This window comes from Parasteatoda tepidariorum, chromosome 2 (genome assembly GCF_982258835.1).
Source record: "Parasteatoda tepidariorum strain Cologne lab strain chromosome 2, Ptep-v5.0, whole genome shotgun sequence".
In the NCBI taxonomy this organism is placed as follows: domain Eukaryota; kingdom Metazoa; phylum Arthropoda; class Arachnida; order Araneae; family Theridiidae; genus Parasteatoda; species Parasteatoda tepidariorum.
In genome coordinates this window covers 87,808,234-87,828,406 of record NC_141756.1, presented here as the reverse complement: position 1 = coordinate 87,828,406, position 20,173 = coordinate 87,808,234, and the positions used below count along the sequence as shown (strand labels likewise).

Here is a 20,173-nt window from a genome sequence, read left to right as displayed (position 1 = left end):
AGTCTAGTAGAAGTGTTTTCTAAAAATAAAAAAAAAAATTATAACAATAATAATAATTAGTGGAAAATATAATTGAATGTATGGTAACAAAAAAAGTGGACATAGTGGAAACAGTTTTAAGAGTGGAAAGTGTTTTCGCATAAAATATATTAATATTTTAATGAATTAAAAGAATTGTGTTCACCACTGTATATAAATAATTTAAGCAGATATATAAAATATCAGGTAGAAAAATTGTCATGTTCATAAGTTCTGTAAGTAAATGAATTTTTTTTAATCAATCCAGAATAAATAGTTATTCTTCAATTAAAAGTGCTGTTAGAATTTTAATGTACCTCATGCCCTGTAAGTTTTAAAAATTTTAACTAATATACGGCTATCACTGGCACCAAGACAGAAACGACTTTCACCAGAAAACGCAATAGATCTTCACTCTGTCCTCCAGTGAGCTCCAACTCTACACTAGTCACGTCGTATATGGCAATGGTTTGGAGTGAGGGGAATGCAAGCTACAAAGCGCCTCGTTCGGAGCTGTACTTGAAGTAGCCAATTTGTAACAGTTCGTTGTGTCACTGCAGTGCCAACTGCACATCGAATTTCTGATACAGTCACAATACGGTGCTCCACAGTCATGCGCCGTATACGTCGGTCTGCCCTCTGATCAGGACCGCGTAGCAGCCCAGAACCCGGTCTTCTTGAAGCAGTACCTTCCCTTGACCAATGTTGCCAACAAACATGCACAGTAGGAGCCGGGATAGGCGGCAGGGCGTTAGACTCGTGTTTGGGAGAACGGGAGTTTGAATCTAAGCGGCCGAAGAATCCCCGTGTATTAAATGTTGATTGATGCAAGTTAAATCTGTCGGGGTCACAAAGTCCTCCAACTTCCCATAACAAATCAATACCTCTGGGGGTACTGATTCAGGAGCTCCCTTGCCTTCTGGATTGGGATCAAAATTATAAGGATACGGAGTTGAACATTAGAAATCGTAAACCCAATGACGGTCGGCTGTGAACATTAGAAATCGTGAACCCAAAGACGGTCGGCTGTTTAACGGCGATTTTAAAATAAAATAAAATCATGCGCAGTTGCATCCATTTCTTCCCAGTCTTTCTGCAATATTGCGAAAAGAAAATCCACCTTTTTTTCCGTCAGTGTACTTATAAAACAAGTTTTTACTTTTTTGAAATAAGATTTTTAGATTTTTCGTTCCGTTGATTAACCAAACGAATCTTCATGTGACAAAACTGATATTGTAATTGTAGTCGATCATGTGAAACACGATATTATGTGCTCAGCAGTCATGAGTAGGGAGGGAGTGAGAATAAGCTTATTTCTTTCCATTGTAAACACCATATTTTTTTCTTCCTTTCTTTCTAACTTTCTTATTATACATTTAAATTAAATTTCTTTTTCATTGTCTTAATTATTCTTTGAGACGTTGCTTTTAAGCCGTAAATGCTGTTTAATTTCTATAATATATTTCTTTTATAAAATGTAAATGTCTTTAAAATGTTGACTTTAAATTTTGTTTTGTGGAGAGAAATTTTTTTTTTTTTTAGTTTTAAAATTCTGTACTTTAATTTTTTGAAGTTTAAGAAAAATATAAAAAAAGGCGTTAGTTTTATTTAAAATAAATTTGTAAATAATTATATTTTATTTTATAACCGGCTTTAATGACCCAATTCTGAGTTTACGACTGTTAGCTTTGTAATTTTGCACTCAACCAAAAAGACAAGGGAACTCCTGGAGGTTTTTTCAACAAAGTTTATGGAAAAAATCCGTGCCTCTCCAAAAGTGGTCGCTACATAGAGGTGGATTTTCCTGGAGGTTTCACCGTAAAAGAATCCTTAAAATATAATGACTTTCATACTTCAAAAATGTTTTTTACCCAAATTCGCACTCATTTTCCCCCGTAAATTCCACCAACCTATATTGTTTCTTTTGCTTCCATTAGCTTTATTTGGACTTTTTATCTCTCTGTCCGTTTAGGAGATAAAATACTTTGATAAATTTGGAAGGCATGTTTTACCCCTTGTTAGTTAAACAAAGCTATTTATTTATTTTTGGTGTGCGGGCTGTGGGGAAGCTGATCATTCTGTCGTTCCTCACAATTTCCCCCTATATAAAAATTATTTTTGTACTGTTTATGAAAAGTTGATCTTTCGGAATCAACTTTTCATAAACAGAGAACTTTGGTGATGGCAAAGTTAATATTGCCACAGGGGAAAAAAATCCCGGAGAAATTTTTTTCCGTCCTTTTTAACTTAAGCGGAAAAAATCAAAGAAACTCATTTTTAAAAAAAGAAATATCAAGTGATAAAACAACTATTTCAAACAATATATAATTGCAGTCGTGTTTAAGAAATTATTAATCTGATTAAGAAATCATTAATACTATTTATTTTCAAGTTATTTAATACCTGATTTCTAAGTCAGTGAAAAATAAATAGCAATAATTGAAATAAAAAACGAATGAATTTTTTCAGGAATTAAAAACAACTTTAGTTTCTTTCAATATTTTACGTAAAGGAGTTTAGTTAAGTCTACTATAATTATATAAAGTTAAAATAAAACAACAATCAGATTAGTATCGGACTTCCCAACATTTTCTCTATTCGGGAATTAAGGAAATTTTGCGTGATATTTGACAGATTTAGACGATTGTCGAATTTTTCGAATCCTTAGTCATTGAAATTAGAAATTATTCGTGTTGTAAGCAATAATAATAAATAAAAAAAATCATAATTGTAAATTTTTAAAGTTTAGAAAATTAATTTGCCTTCAGTAGATAATCTGTGCTTTAGAAAAACTGTTCCTCAAAAACTGTGCCAAAGATTTGTTAAATTGTAGGAAATTTAAAATTGCCAAAAACTTTATTTGATTAATTATCGACAATAACAGACTAGATAGTTTAATGCTGGGGTGTGAGGAGGCAAAATTAGACTTTCTCTAGGTAAATTAAGGAACCCATCGCAAAAATATAAACAAATGCCAATTTAAGTATACAATTTATGTGGCAGCAATAAAATGACAATAAAGCTAATTTTGTTGCTGCCACATAAATTGCAAATTGGATTTTAGAACAAATAATTTAATTGTTCCAAAAACTAAAGAATCCTCTTTTTTTGAAAAGAGGTCAGAGTTATTAAAATCCCGTGGTATTATTATTGTTTTTTTAAAATGTAATTAAATTTAATAAATGTAATAACGATGGTTTTTAATTAATCAGTAATCAAATCAGTAAAAATTTGCAAAAAGTGGGGGTACTTATCATGACTATATGACCAGCCACCACTGGATTGTGTTAGTTCAATCAATTCGTCAATTATAATGATATTTTTACTTTAATTTAGTAGGTACCCTACGCGTTGTTGTTTTTCTACTTGAAATAAACAGTTCAAAGATAAGAAAACTTGAAGAGAGAGTTTTTATTTCTCCGTGAAATGAAAATTCATTCATGATGCCAGTTTTACGCTCGCCAAGATTGCCCTGGAAATGACATCTGGCAAAGTGCGTAGGATAAAAGTGAAAAGAAAACAAAAATCGACATTAATATACTAGAAACTCTGAACCTAAATTTTCGTCTTGCTTCAGCATTTCTTTCTTTTTTCTTCTTCAAAGTTTAAAGTAAAGCCTTGACTTTTTTTTTTTTTTTCAATCTTAGTGCTAATTTTCGTGGCGGTCTTGACTATTACACATTTGAATCGAAATCGTTTTGAGTCCCTAATCAAGCTATGTCTGCTAAAATATTGTCCTTTACTTTTTACGTTTATGTTATCTTTCACGCTATTCAGAGAAAGAAATCTATATTAAAGAATTATTGCAATAATTATGAAACTTAAAAAAATATTTATTCGTTATTTGATGCACCTAGTAATGAATATTTGACAAATTAAAAATTTATCTGTTAAACTCTAGGATTTTTAAGTAAATATCCGGTTATTTTGCCACCGAAGAATTCATTTTTAGTAATTAGTTAGATTTTTTGTGTGAAACGTCCGGTTTATCATGAAGGTGATTAGTTCTGTGAATTTAAAATAATCTTGAAACTTGTGATGCTTTACCAAGCACAAAAGCAAAATCGTTTGCGAACGAACTGTTTTATATCTATAAAAACTGAAAATTTGATAGGACAAATTTATATTAGAGGAATATATAACATGAACTAGGAACATTGAGTAAATATTTGAATCTGGTCAAGTTAAATATTTTTTAATTCTGCGTAACTGAATATCCAATTAAAAAAAAGAAAGAAATGTGACAGAATATTCATACATTTCTCTTCATAATTCTAGGTTATCTAAAAATTACTTTTTCAGAACCCGTTAGGGTTGGGTATCGTTAGTTTCATCATTAGTAATCAAGACAACTAATCAGTTGTATGTTTTTAAAGTTTAAAAAAATTTTTCGTGATGATATAAATTTAACACGATATGGCATGAATTTAATATTTTCGAAATGTCTTTTCTTAAAGAGCCTTGTAAGAAAACCGAAGAGTTCAATCTTGATCAGAGGAATAATTCATATTTTAATTCCTAAATTAAAATAGTTCTATCAAAATGTTATTATGAACGAAATGTGTAGGCGACCACCGACCAAGTTATCTTTTTCCTTACAAAAGAAAACTATTTCTGCTGTTTTTAAGAATGCGCCTTTAGTTGACAACATAAATACTTTGACCCGTTATATCCCTTTATTTTTTATTTATAACTTTCGATGAACAGCCGATCCTATTTCGGGTTTACGACTACTAATTTTCAACTCCCTAGCCTTGTAATTTTGAACCAATCCAGATGACAAAGAAACTCCTGGACCAGTACCCCCAGAGGTATGATTTGTTATGGGAACATGGAGGACTTTGTGACTCGACAGATTTAGCTTGCACCAGTCATCATTTACAATCGGGAAGTCTTTGGCCGGCGGGGATCGAACCCACGACTTCTTGGGCATGGGTCCAGTGCCCTTTCAACTAGGCTATCCCGACTTATATCCCTTTTTACTTTTGAAGTCAACATTACACACGAATCTTTTTCTCTTCACCACAATCGTAACGTAAAATATGTGTATTTTCTTATAATAACATGTCCTCTATTACGGGAATTACACGTGCGTTATAAGATAACGCACTTTTGACTGTACTTGCAAAATTAAAGCTACCGAGTACGAAAGAACTATTAACTAATATAAATATTGGAGAATTTATTTAAAATCTGTTATAAAGGAACATTGAACTTTTGAAATCTGCGTGGTCATTTATTTAATATTTTTTAATTCTGTTTAAGGGCGTGACAACTTCTGAAACAGATTAAAAATTGGCAGACCTACGCGAACGCGAAAAGCAAATTTGTAAACCCACGTCTTATTTTATGAAACGAAAATTGATTCATTTTTCTTTTTTCTAGTTTTTCATAGATTTAATGTTTAAAATATATCGCAATAAAATTCATTTGTGATAATTTTAATAAAATTTTAAAAATAATTGAAACACTCCTTAGCTTTTAAGTTATCATGCACAGACTATCGTGCATAAGCAGTGTGATTAACATCACTCGATTATTAACTTTTTAGTCTATAGACATTTTTAAAAAAATCTTATTTAAAGTTTATTTTAAAACAGTTATACAAGCACACACTTATCGATATGCAATCCCAGTTACAATTTATTAAAGAAAATGTTTTTTTTTTCCTTTAATGATTTGATAGTTTATTTAGTTATTTATACATTTTTGAATTTTTTTTAATGAAATTTATCTTGATGGTGAAGATATTTTAAATTTTTATTGATTTTTAATGGTAAAATTATTTTTATGTGTTAGGCAATAATTCACTATTAATTCTTTTTAACAAAACAGGAAGTTTTCATTTTTTTAAACATTTACTTAATTTCAAATAAATTTAATAATACTGCATCCGAGCCGCGGTAGTTCAGGAGATAGGTGGCGACCCAATTTTGAATCTCAGCGATAGCTGACTGATACGAATTCTGCTCCCGGCTCGCACCGACCACAGTGATGACGTAAAATATTCTCAGTGGTAGACGGATCATGGGATAGAATCCCCTTGCCACCCAGCCAACTGCGTGAGCTTTTAGTGTTTTTCCTCTCCTTGTAACGCAAATGCAGTTTAGTTCCATCTAAAGTCCTTCACGAAGGTTAGTTTGTCCCAATGATTGAGCCAGGAGTTCACTTGCCATCCGGGTTGGGTTCAAAATTACAAGTCTACTGAGTTTATCGCCGATAACCGTAAACTTAAAATTGGATAGGCTGTTCCACGCTGGCTATAAAATAAAATAACTGCATCCGTGTAAGTCAGATTTCTTATAGTTATTTAAAATAAAAATTAAAACTTATCTATATGTAAAAAACCTTTTTTCTTTTTAGATTACGCTTAAATGTATTTCTTGTTTCATTATTTTAAAACACATTTTCTTTTCTTTTTTATATCTTCTTTTATAAATCATTCTTCGGTACAGAATACTTATGATGACTGCGTTCAATTTTGGTTAGAATAAGGTTGCATCCAGCTAAAAAATTAAATAAGAGTTGCTAGCAAAGGAACAACTTATGTTTTTTTTTCTTTCTTTGCACAATTTTCTAAGGAGAAATTGCACCATTGAGCCCATTTACAACCTACTATATTTTAATAATTCAGCAGTGAATTGCCTTAAATTTTGGGAATAGTGCCGTTTATTTTTCAAACCACAGACTTTCACTAAACGTTGCCTTTGTTAATTGCGAACCGTAATTGCACGTTGTTACACGTCGCGTCATAATGTGACTATCCCAATTTTTTTTTTCCATTCGACCTTTTGTATTTTTTTTCTCTTTCATCTTTATTCATAACTGCATTGTTTTAGGTTCTGGAGCTTCATAGAAATATCTGGCATCCAAAATAATAGTGAAATAAAATACTAAATAAAAAAAAAAGACTTCATTTTCAATTTTTTCAGTATAAATTAATATTTATTGTAAATTATGGAGGTTGGCGTGTCTGAAACGTGGTATTAATTTATTATTGTTTGTTCATTTAACAACAGGCTATCTCTCGAATATTGTTTCTTTTAACTATTAAATTCACAAGTTCTATCAAATTAGCATTACATTTTCCAAAGTATAATTTGACTTTTATTTCGCGTTTTTTTTTTTTTTTTTTTTTGCATAAAAAAAAACTGGTCTAAGCATTTCAATATTTCAGAAGAAAAAAAAACTTTTCAACGCACTTCTTGGTTTTTGCAAACTAAAGAACAAGCTCAAAGACGTACAGTGCTCAAAAAATAAATATATAAACAAATAAAATAAAAAATTTCTTAACTTTCGATCTAATGATCGAATTTCCACGTACTAGGTTGTTTCGAAGCTCTAGGTCTCAATCTTAATGGTTTGAGGGGTGAACACAAATATGCCTATTAGGTAATGCAGAGGATTTTTAAATTACAAAATCAATCAATAAAACGTACTTTTTCTAAATAAACATACCACCCCCTTTTTTTATTCATTTTTTTCTGACCCTCAAATTATTGGGGGTAGCCACAACCTGAGAAATATGGTTCCAGTAGTGAGGTCAGAAGTGCTGTCGAAAGTTTGGAGGCTTTAATGCCAATTTTACTTTTTGCGTCTTTCGCTATATCTCGAAAATTTTTAGATAGAATTAAAAAAAAAAAAAAATTAAACAATTGTAAAATTCGTTTATCTAAAGATAATTTCTAGCAAAAAATAATTTTTGTTTTATTTATTAATTGTCTATGAAATCTGAATTACAAGATGTAAAAAAATTTTACATCATTTTAAAGAACATAATTTTGTATTTCAAAATACAAAATTTGAACGAAATCGGTTGAAAGCTTCTAAAAAATCGAATTGAAAATTTTTCCTTTTTAAAGTTCGATTTCTCAGAAATTATTCGACTGATTCCATTCAAATTTTATATTTTGCCGTATAAAATTACATACTTTGAAATGATGTAAAAATTAGCAGTTAAAAATTTTTTTGACTGTCATTAATTTTTTATTTTTTTTTTCTAATGCCCACCTAGAAAATGACCTAGGTCATACAGGTATCTGAAGGGCAGATTTGTTGGCCACTCTTTCAGGGGCACCATATTAGGTGGGCCAACGTTGCTCCCACAGTAAGGACAGATAGTATAGAGAAGGAAAGAACATCCATGCCTTGCCCGGGATTCGAACCCAGAACCTTTCTGGTGCAAGGGCAGTTCCCTAACCCCTACACAGGCGGGTCGGCGACTGTTATTAAATTAAATAATGAGAAATAGCAATTATTTTTCACCTGGAATTATCTTTAAATAAACGAATCGCTGAAAAATTTCTTTCCATATGCGCAAAAAGTAAAATTAACTTTAAGGGTCCAATTTCCGACCGACTATTGGGACCATATTTCTCAGATTGCTTTTACACCCTATATTTTGAGGGTCAGAAATCCTAATTCATCAAAACAAAAAATTCATCAACAAAAAATCAAAACAAAACATCAAATCAAATGTTTATTCAGAGGAAGTACATTTTTGCATCTCATTTGGTAATTTAAAATATCGTTATTTAATATAAGAAAGCTTTTTCGAAAATTTTAGTGTGTTCTATAAGATAGAAGTATGTATATATATATGAACTGACCACGACATATATGATTATTATATTAGTTTGAGTACAATTAATTTTTGCACTGAAATCCTAAGATTTACTTTCGTTTAATTATTTTTCATTCGTTTCATACTGCTGGATTAGTAAGAGGCAAGAAATTACTATGAAGTCAGCATACGAATTCATAAGTTGTTGTAGTTGAGTTAGATTGCGCAATTGTTCTAATAAGGAGAGGAAAAAATTCCTTTGTAACGACCACACAATGACGTTACGCCTCAAAGAAGGTGACCATTTCATGTGGAACGCGTACATATAGTGTCCACAAAAGCTGTTCTACTTACTGTGAAAATATTTCTTCTCAATAAAACAACAGTTCAACAATCATCTTATTAGTTAAGGGAGTTGTAAAGGACGGGAATTTCAATGTGGAATGTTAAATGTTGTGAAATAGATTCGTTATTTACCGAAACACTTCCTTCTTCGATGGTTCAAATTGTTTACTCATATTTTTTTTCTCAATCTATTTTAATATTTATTAAATTTAATCTTTTTCAGAGTTTGCTAATTTGAAGAAGTCATTTGATAATTAAGGTTTTGCTAACTATTCTAATTTAGGGATTTTATGAATGTATTGCCATCGGGTGGGTATACGTTTGCTATTATATCATGCAGGTCTTTTCATCAGGGTTGACTAAAGCCATGATTTTTTTCATTTTATAAATCAGATTTATTTAATTTAAATCAGATTTTTTTTTTATCTATACCGGCCAAATCATCTAAAATTAATAATACTTAATATTATTTTAAAGTCAATAACATAGCTGAAACTGTTCAGATTTCTAGCTAAAATGTTGCAAAAATTAATTGCTAACTAATCATTGAAAAAATTAAGTCAATTATTTTTATTCTTCAAAATTTTAACATCCTAAAATTTAAAAGACAGGGAAGTAGTTTGTCAGTTAAAGATATCCAATTGAAAGTAAGTTAGTTTAGATCAGAATACATTTAAGAAGAAAAAAAAAATTGTAAGTTTTTCTGGGCAGAACAAGTCTCTCTTCAATATTGGTAAACATTAACTACGTGTTTAAGGTGTTTTAAAACCATTTAAAGTATTTAAATAAACATAAAACTAAAGGGATATAATTAAAATGTATTTAATACCAATTATACAATAATACAAATTATTTTGCTCTCAGTTAATGGAAAAAGATACTTTAACAATTTCAACCCAGTCTTATTCACTTTTATTCTTTAATTTAATTTATTTATTAATCTATTTTGAAATATAGTAATTTATATATATTTTATCTTCATTATTTCTTTGGCTAAAACCTTCATTATTAATGAAATCATTCTTTAAAAAGAATGATACGGAATATTTTTATGAATAACAATGTACAAAAATATTTTTGGCTAACGATTTATTTTAAAAATCAATTGGCTTAAGCCAATGATTTTCATAAAAAAATAAATAAATCATAGTTGATTAAATCAAGTGATTTAAATCATGCCAACCCTGATCTTCACATGGAAAACCGACAGAATTATATAACGATTAATGCGGTTAGTCTATCACTTCTACCAATTTTTCTACCTTCAATAAATAGATAAGTAAATAAAATAAAAATAATAAAAAGATAGGATATACTGGTATTTCATTTTTTAAAAATTCATTTTTTTCTGTGAAAGCAGAAATTTTAGTTTCATAATTTTTTCTCAAAATAATAATAATGATGATTTTCTTTTTTCTACTTTTAACTACCAACAAATTTATGTTCATGCCTAATTTTGTTCTAAAAAACAATTCTTAAAAATTACTTATTTTGAGCAAATATGGCTTTAATTGTCTGATTTTCCCTCATTTTCTAATTTTTCAATTTATATTCATGCCAATTTAGTTCAAAAAAAAATTCTTAAAAATAACTTATAATGAGCGAATTAGGCGTTAATTCTCCGATTTTCCCTCAATTTCTAATTTTCCATTTTAAAGTTTTTATTTCTCAATAATAGAATGAGGTATAGAAGCCATTTCTGCATGTTCGTGATTTTAATCTTTGTGGTGTAATCTCTCTTCATATTCAATTATGTAAATCTTTTCGTACTCGTGATCAAAATTAATTATAGTGTATGTCTGTTTTTGTTGCTTGAAAAAAAAAAGTTGCTTGTATCCAGGGTTGGCATGATTTTAAGCCCTTGATTTGAATCGTGATTAAGATCGCAATTTAAATTATTTGACTTTTTTAAAAAAAATCATTGATTTAAATCAACTGTGATTTTTTTTTTAAGAAAATAAATTATTTTAACTAGTTGATTTTTTAAAAATATAAGTCACTAAAAGTCGAGAATATTTTTACAAGTAATATTCTTTGAGATGTGATTCTTTTTAAAGTCTGATTTCATTGGTAAGGGGCCTTTCAAAAAGTACGTACATTCAGAAGGGGGGGATTTGCTATTTTGTATGGTTTTGTACGATGGGGAGGGGGGAGTTATTATACAAAGTACGTACATCATAAGCATACACCAAATTTAAATTTTACTTTTTCCTACACATGTATTATACGTATGTTTGTTGTTCTTGTATTTTTTTTTCACACGGCGACCACTTGTTAGAATGAGTAAATCAGTTCTCAAAAACTAGTACTTTTGGTTATCCTCCGAAACCAGGAAAACGAAGATGATGCAGAGTGGATCGAAGATGATCTCGTTGATGAAGATAATCTAAATTTTTCATCAGTCGCAGACAAGAGTAACGCTGAATTGGGGTCTCTCGAGAAGCATTTGGAATGTCCTTGGCAAAATACTGTAGATTAATTGTATTGCTTGTAAGAAATTATTATGTTGATTAGATAAGATTGTTTTATTGATTGATTCAAAGATAAAGTTGGCTGTTATTGTTTAAATAATTTAAATGAATGAATTATTTGAATTTTTATGAAAAAGGGAGGTAGACTGATAAAATGTACGTAATCTAGGGGGGGGGGAGTAAGACCTTATGTACGGTAATGTACGAAGGGGGAGAGGGGTTAAAATTTCTCCATTTTTGTGTACGTACTTTTTGAACGGCCCCTAATGAAGGTTTTATCCAAGGAAATAATGATTTATTATTAATTTGAATTTTGAAAATACATCGATAAATAAATAAAATTAGAGACTAAATGTGGATAAGTGTAACGTTAAGCTGTTGAATTATAATTTTCCATTAGCTCTATGTAGAGTTGCTGGTAGTATACATACTCTGCAATTTGGCTCCAAGTCTGCAAACAAAATTTGCAGACTTGGTCGATTATCTCTAGAACTACCGGACTGATTTTAATGAAATTTGATGTGAACATACATTGATACAATACAAAACAAATAACCATTCGCCAATTGTAATGCACACGCATGATCATGCGTAACACTCGTTGAAGTCGGAAGGTATGAAATTGCCACAGAACAATTCAGGACAATTGCCACAGAAAATGATAAACTGCCTTATATCAAGTATGAAATCACGACGTAAAGCCTGTATTTTTGTAAGAAGGGACCATACCCCTATTAACCCATTTTTTTTTTTGTTTATTCTGCAACCGCTGTTTCATACCTTCCGACTCCAACGAGTGTTACGCATGATCATGCGTGTGTATTACAATTGTTGAATGGTTATTTGTTTTGTATTGTATCAATGCATGTGCATATCAAATTTCATTAAAATCGGTCCAGTAGTTCTAGAGATAATCGACCAGGGCTGCAAATTCTCTTGCTTTCTTAGAGTCTGCAAATTCTCTTAATTCTGTCCTGAGAAACATACATAATTTTTTTTCCCCTTCGTGTATTTTGGTCTATATTAATTTACTCTTCATTGGATGTCTAATTGATTAACTGCCTCTCCGTTTTTAAAATGTTAGGATGTTTAGTTACCACAAAAATAACCGTGATTTTATTTATATTTATTCAGTGATTAGTTTGTAATAATTAAAAAAAAAATTTGAAACATTTTAGTAAGGACATTCAACTGTTTAGCTTTAGTGTTGTTTTTAAATAATATTAAGTGCTGTTAATATATTTTATCAGATATATAAATATATGAAAAATCAAGAAACAGATTGAAGTCAAAATGTTGTTTTAAAATGTTAGGATGTTTTGTTAGAACAAAAATAACCGTGATTTTATTTTTATTTATTCAGTGATTAGTTTGTAATAATTAAAAAAAAAATGTGAAACATTTTAGTAAGGACATTCAACTGTTTAGCTTTAGTGTTGTTTTTAAATAATATTAAGTGCTGTTAATATATTTTATCAGATATATAAATATAAGAAAAATCAAAAAACAGATTGAAGTCAAAATATTGTTTTAAAATGTTAGGATGTTTTGTTAGAACAAAAATAACCGTGATTTTATTTATATTTATTCAGTGATTAGTTTGTAATAATTAAAAAAAAAAATTTGAAACATTTTAGTAAGGACATTCAACTGTTTAGCTTTAGTGTTGTTTTTAAATAATATTAAGTGCTGTTAATATATTTTATCAGATATATAAATATAAGAAAAATCAAGAAACAGATTTAAGTCAAAATGTTGTTTTAAAATGTTAGGATGTTTTGTTAGAACAAAAATAACCGTGATTTTATTTTTATTTATTCAGTGATTAGTTTGTAATAATTAAATAAAAAAAATTAAAACATTTTAGTGAGAAAAATCAACTGTTTAGCTTTAGTGTTGTTTTTAAATAATATTGAGTGATGTTAATATATTTTATCAGATATATAAATATAAGAAAAATCAAAAAACAGATTTAAGTAAAAAAAAATCCGAATAAAATAAAACAAATCCATTTCTTTCTTTTTTTTTTTTAAATAATGAACATTGCCAATTCCGCTTGTATTAATGCTACATGCACATTTCATTTTATTTTTCTCATTGGAAAAATATTCAAGTGATTGAATGCTAGTTTTCTTGGACAGCAAAATTTTATTTGAAATTCTGTTAGTCTCCGATTGGAGAAAACGATAAAAAATGACGTCAGATCCAAAACGTTGAAAAATAATGAAATGATTAAACCTGAGTTGGAATAACAACATCTACGTGGGGGATCCTGGCCGCGATGCGATTTGGGGCCCGGTGCTGCTTTGTGAAACTTTTGGGTTTAGGCACTTATACTGCACACATTCTCTCCCAACACGTGCGCCCGGCAGTGCTCCATGACTAGGGACCCAAAACAATGGAAGGGGCGTCCCCTTATCCATGAACTGCTGGGGCTCAAATTTCCCCATTAAATCCCCTTTTACAAATCTCCCTTAAAGTCCAAATGACTCACTCTATATGTGTTAACAGGAAGATTGAGATATTTATACTGTTTCAAATGCTTACAAAATAGGAAATAACATCTTTATAGTTAAACTTACATATAAATTTTAAAGCAAGAAATTCTTTAGAGCATTTTTTTTTTTTACTAAAATAAAACTTTTTACATTTACTAGTTAATATATTTCAATATTTTCCAAATTACATTAATTAAAAGTTTTTATTAATATTTTTTATTAAAAGTAAAATTTTTTTTTAAAGGTTATGTGTATGAGCATTAGTTTTGTTTACATCTTTTTGGAACGGTGATACAAAATTGAGTGAAGTATCTTGTATGCTTTTATTAAGTCATTTAAAATTTGACTTTATCGATATTATACACGGAATATTTTGTATAACGTCGGAAATGTTTTTGAAATTTTCAGAGACGTTTTTATTCATTTTACCTTTGTATGAATATGTTATTAACATAACATTGAACAAATTATTTAATTTTTTTTTGGACCCGTGAACGTAAATTTATGTTTAATTAATAATGAAAAAAATAAAAATAATTAGCGTGAATGCTGATAAACCTTGCATTTTAAAGTATTCTTTAAAAAAAAAGCCTTTACATTTGAAACAAAATTTAACTTACATTCATTAGCATTATGTAGTTTTTTTTTCTTTTTCTGAGCGGTTTTGGATAAAGGGAGTTTAAAAAAAAATTCTAAATTCACATTTGTTGGCTATTGTGTCTTAAATTTATTTTGCCAAATAATTTTTCTTTTAATCGTAAACGAATTAAATGCTAATTATCTTACCCTCCCGCTTTCATGTTTTATTTATTTATTTATTTTTTAATTTATTGCAGTTGAAAATATTTGACATTTTAGATTTATTAAAAGGGAAGAAATGGTTTCTAGTAAAGATTCATAAAATATTTTTTCGCCAAAATGTTCAATGAAATTATTTTCACTTTATTACATTTGTTTTTAGAAATTTGAAGACTTAAATATCTTTTGTATGATTTTTTTAGGTTTTAAATTAATTAGATCAAAAATAATTTAAAGCACATTTTTATACCAAAAATAATCTAGCAACTTTTAATTTATTTCTTATAATTTTTTTAAGTGCTAGGTGAGATCTCTATTTTTCAAAAACTTAATCGTTTTCTTCTGGCGATTATTGGCGTTTTTCTCTCTTGTTCCGTTCGCCGTGCGTCAGCTTCAGCCTGAATCAAAAAATAAAACAGCCACGCTTTCTTGGCGTTGAAGTCGGATACCATCAGTAATGTTTACACGTTTTTCTTCATGTATTTCTTCATGGATGAAGGAATTTTTATCTTGATGTTCCCGCTGTCTATCGATGTTCGTCAGGTGAGGATGAGGGAGCAAATCTTGTTCTATATAATTCTGTTCCAAGAAAATAATCTTCGTGGTTGTGAGAATCCCTTTACGTTGCAAATTTGTTAGGTCTTAAAATTATAAGTGATGCTCCAACTTGGGGTCGCACTATCATCCCCATGGTGAGTTTCTGCCTATTTTTTTTTTTTTTTAATTTTAGTGTCCCATTTTGTAATTTTAGTTATGTTATTTTATAGTTCTAAAAAGAATTTCCATTCTTTTTTAGCATTAATTAGTGGTTATGACAGATTCAAAATAAAATGGAAAGAAGAAAATTTTGTTTGCAAAAAAAAAAGAAAGAAAAAAAAACTAGTATATTTAAAATTTTATTTTTTAAGGAACTAGCTGAACAATTTCGTTCAAGTTTTGAATTTTGCCATATCAGAGGTCTGTCCAAACCAAATTTACTACCGTTTAGCGGTACTCTCACAAATTCAACTTTGGGAAAAAACTTTCATAAAATACTTTTTCTTAAAATTTTATTTTTGTGTTTCGTAAGAAACGATAGATCCATATTTTAACCATATTTTTGTGTTGATTTTTTAACATAATTTTTAATTTTCACAAGTTATGTCTAAATTTTCACAAAATGGGTACCTCTCAGAAAAACCTAGACAGACCCCTGCATATGTTACAGGTCAATTGTAAGGTGTACAAATTTGACCTGTTTGTGTATTGTGTATTGTAAGGTGTACAAATTTTTACATTCTTTAAAATAATGTAAAAATTTGTACACCTTACAATACAAGATTTTTACGATTATTATTGAATAAAATAATAAAAAATATGTAAATATTTATTGAAAATTATTTTTGACTAAACATGTTTCACAATTGCGTTCAAAAACTTTTCAATTCGCTTAAAAATTTCTCCAGCTGTAGTGAAATTCGAGAAAGTAAAATTATTATTAAGGTGTCCAAACTTCCAACCATTCTCCTGACCAAACTATTGTGACCACATTTCCCAGTGACACCCAATATTATGAGGGTCATAAATCCAAATCTATAGGTGATAGGCATGTTTATTCAGAGAAAGTTCGTTTTTGTGTCTGATTTCGTAACTTAAAATATCGTCTGCACTAACTAATTAGCATGTTTGAGATAACTCCTTGAACTCCTTGAGCCCTAGTACCTGAAGATGTGATTCTTAGATTAAAAGTTATTTTGGGTGTTCCTTTTCTTTGCTCTGTATTATCATTTCAAATATATTTCAATAAAATAAATTGTACTAAATAAATAGTTTTATTCTTTCTGTCTTAAATTGTCCAAAACTCGAAATTGTTGTGTAGTTTTACTTGAGCAATGTTAAATAATTAAGAAAATGGCAGAAAAATATAACAGTTAAAAAAAAACTACTAATTAAATTGTAATTTTTAACTGGAAATCTCAGCTTTGAATTACAGTTAAGAAATTAATGAAATATCTGCTTTTCTATACCCAAATGTATTATGCCTTTTAAATACGTAATCTTAAAGGCATTAAAGTTTCTGAAACATTTCTATATTAATTATTGCAAAATACTTGACTAGAATTGAAAAATATTTAATAAAAAATACTAAATTAAAATCATATAGTATTAGTTATATTAATATTTATATGCAATTTGGGCTTTAAAAAAACAGGTGAAGTTTTTTACTGTTTAATAATAATTTCAGAATTATAGGTAATGAATAAGTCTAATTTATCCTGCCCTACAGCTCAATTCATTACTCTAACCCTTTTTTAAATTTATTTTTATTTTTCTCAATGTGATTTTTATTTATTATTGACATTTTACCTGGCTAAATGGTTTTATGTTATTGATGATTTTATTGATGTAAATTATCATGAATTTCAGTGGCCAGTAGCGGAGCATGTCCAGGAGAGCTTTCGTTGGATCAAGTGGCACCTACAACGTGCGCGCCTCAGAACTAGCTCGCGAGAAACGAGTCAAAACTATACGTTGCACAGTATTCTTTCTAGACGATTCTCAACAGACTTTTGAAATCGATGTAAATATGCAGCTTAATGTAATTTTTTTGTGGTTTGTCATGTTTAACCTGTTATTGATGCAAATTTCCTTGTTTTTTTTCTTTTTGCTGTAGAAACGTAGCAAGGGTCAAATTTTGCTGGATATGGTTTTTCAGCATTTAGAATTAATAGAAAAAGATTATTTTGGACTTCAGTTTTCAGAGCTTGACCATTCATCTAACACTATGGTAATATATATTTAAATAATATATTTTTATGTTAGTAATACATTTTGTAAAAAAAAAATTCTTTTACAGGTAGTTCATAAATGATGTCAGATTTTTCTTCTTCAATATTTTCCAATCTCTTACCCGTTGTCAAAAAATGTCACGTGTCACATTATAATACATAAACATGTTCCAGCAGTTCAGAAATAATACACATGCTATGAATCACATTTAATTTTTTTTTAAACTTTAACTATCTGACCTAATTTTATTTGTGGGCTTAATAATAACAATTAGATTAGTACAAATTTTAATGAGAAAAAAATCACAAAAATAGTTTCAGATGCTTTTATTTTAAACCAAACAAATGTTGTCACACTCCTTCCTCTCCCTTGTCTAATCGAAATTTTATTATTTAGTCTCGAAAGGTGAAAAGACAAATCTGTAATATATCCTAAATTCAGAAAATCAATTGCAATTGCTCTAAGATATCCAATAACTACTGTGTGGCAATCATGCAATGAGCTGTTAGTGAGGCTCATTCATTTTGTGAAGTAGGTGTAAGGTGGCTGCAAAACCATCTGTCAAGGGTTCAACCTAGGTTCAAGGAGACCACCAAACCTAAGTACTTTCTTCATATTAAATAAAACGGTCAGTCAGATACTATAGCGGCCACTACTAACTAGTTTTGTACTGAAGGCCGATTTGATGATTGCTAGTTAGTACAGCTGTTTAAATTTAAGAACTAAAAGTAAATAATGTTTAAAAATTGAGCTTTACTTGGAAATAAGCATTTAGATAACCATTCTCTATTGTTTTATCGAGAACCTCGTTTCATACCACAAGTGACATTCTGACATACTGCAAAATTGTGAAAACACAGAAAAAAGGGATGAAAATTTAAATTTTGTAAATTTTATTTTTTTTGTGTGTTTTTTTAAAAACCTTAGTATGGTTTGAAAATTAAGAATAATAAGAATAAATTAATTTTATTAATTGAAAAATAAAGAAATTGAAGTATTTTTATTTTATTTTTTATTGTAGCAATAATTTAGGAATGTTTATTTCGCATACTGTGTCTTGTGGTAGATAATATAGATAATAGACATTATAAATTGTAAATTATATAGTAAATATTAGTAGTAAAGTAACAAATGTAGCTGTTTTGAAGTTTATTCCTATAATTTAAATTTCCGTCTTAAAAAATTAATAAGGGAAAATTATTAAGAGTTCTGAAAATTTTAAGTGATATATTTTTAAAACAAAATAAAGTTGAAAATTGAGAAATAAGTATGCCTTGAGTATGTTTCTTGGCATAACTCTCGTATAAAAAAGATTGCATGAATTGAGTTCTAATGTTGAACTTTTTGCCTTAAAAAGTTTTTTTTGTCAAAGAGAAATGGGAAGGAGAAAAAATAGACTACCTGGAGCTCTTTTTTTTGTTAGGAAAAAAAAATGTTCTTGAAACAAAAATCTTTTAATATCATTATTGTATGTTTTTTATTATTAATTTTTTACCTAATTATTGTTTAATACTTATTTTTGTAATTTTTATTTATTTACTTTTATAGAGGTGGATGGATGCTAACAAACTTATTAGGAAACAAATTAAATGTAAGTAAATAAATATTGTAACTTTTTAGTTAATTTCTAAGTTATTTTATATTAAAAATGCTTGTTTTAAAAATTAAATAAAGTAATTTTTCATGGTGTCTGTACTCTAAAATAGTAATGTTTATGCATATGATGCATATGATACATGCTAATAGAAATGACAAATTTAAAAATCATTAATCTGAATGTTGAAGAACAACATAAATTTTTTAGTTTTCCACAAAAGTTTGTGTAACATTTGATTTTAAACCAGTTATTTTCCCCCTCTTTCTTATACTAGTTTTATAATCTAAAATTATATAAATATTTTCAATTGATTCTAAGCATTTTGTGTTGTAATTTTTTAATATTTTTCTTTTTTATTTAATAATTTTCTAATTGTTTTTTTATGTATTTGCTTTTTTCAGCTGGACCTCCTTATTTATTATACTTTAGAGTGAAATTCTATGTCTGTGATCCAAGCAAGCTTCATGAAGAGTATACAAGGTATATAATCATATGTTTCTCTTTGATCATATGTTTCTCTTTGATCATATGTTTCTCTATTGATTTTTTATTTATTGATTTTTATGATGAAATAAAAATTTCTCTTGAACTTTTGATAATTGTAGTTTTTTTAATGTCTAAAACACTTTACCAAGTAATTGAAAATACCATATACATATAAATTTTTTATTAATGAATTCTATTTTTTAATGGGCTTTTTTTTCGTAAAAAAATAAAATATAATCTATTTTTTGAGACAGGGATGAGATTTTTCCTCTTTTTTCACTTTTATCTCTTGAATTTCAGTTTTTTTTTTTTTTTTATCAAAAATTCAGATTTTTCTAAAAATTTCACTTTTTTTTATAAGTATTCCACTTTTTCAGAAAATTCACCAATTTTTAGAAAGAAACAGAAAATTCAAACTACATAGCTATCAATTCTTTCTCATTTTTACTTATTATAGCTATTTTCTCCCATTTTACTCGCAGCAGATAGGATTTTCCGAATTTCTTACCCGCCCACCAGATAGATCCGATTTTTGTAGTTCAAATGACGCTGCTTCTGACAAGCCTTTTAGAGGTCCCAAGCATGGAATCTGCTAATATCTCGATTCTTATTCACACGATTTTAATAT

General features: G+C 28.7%; 1 protein-coding gene across 4 annotated transcripts in view; it reads left to right on the top strand.

Annotated features, from left to right (window-relative positions):
- The window catches only part of Ptpmeg (protein tyrosine phosphatase Meg), a 90,145-nt gene that overhangs the window by 12,786 nt on the left and 57,186 nt on the right, over positions 1-20,173 (top strand). For 2 of the 4 annotated variants that reach the window (XM_087157677.1, XM_087157679.1), the window contains exons 3-6: positions 17,100-17,253; positions 17,347-17,460; positions 19,011-19,053; positions 19,461-19,539. In XM_087157677.1, coding sequence (XP_087013803.1) covers positions 17,116-17,253; positions 17,347-17,460; positions 19,011-19,053; positions 19,461-19,539 — 374 coding nt within the window. In that variant the 5' untranslated portion in view covers positions 17,100-17,115. Of the gene's footprint in view, positions 1-15,124; positions 15,386-17,099; positions 17,254-17,346; positions 17,461-19,010; positions 19,054-19,460; positions 19,540-20,173 lie in introns of those variants that run through there. The other 2 variants (XM_087157678.1, XM_087157681.1) reach the window with 2 other exon arrangements.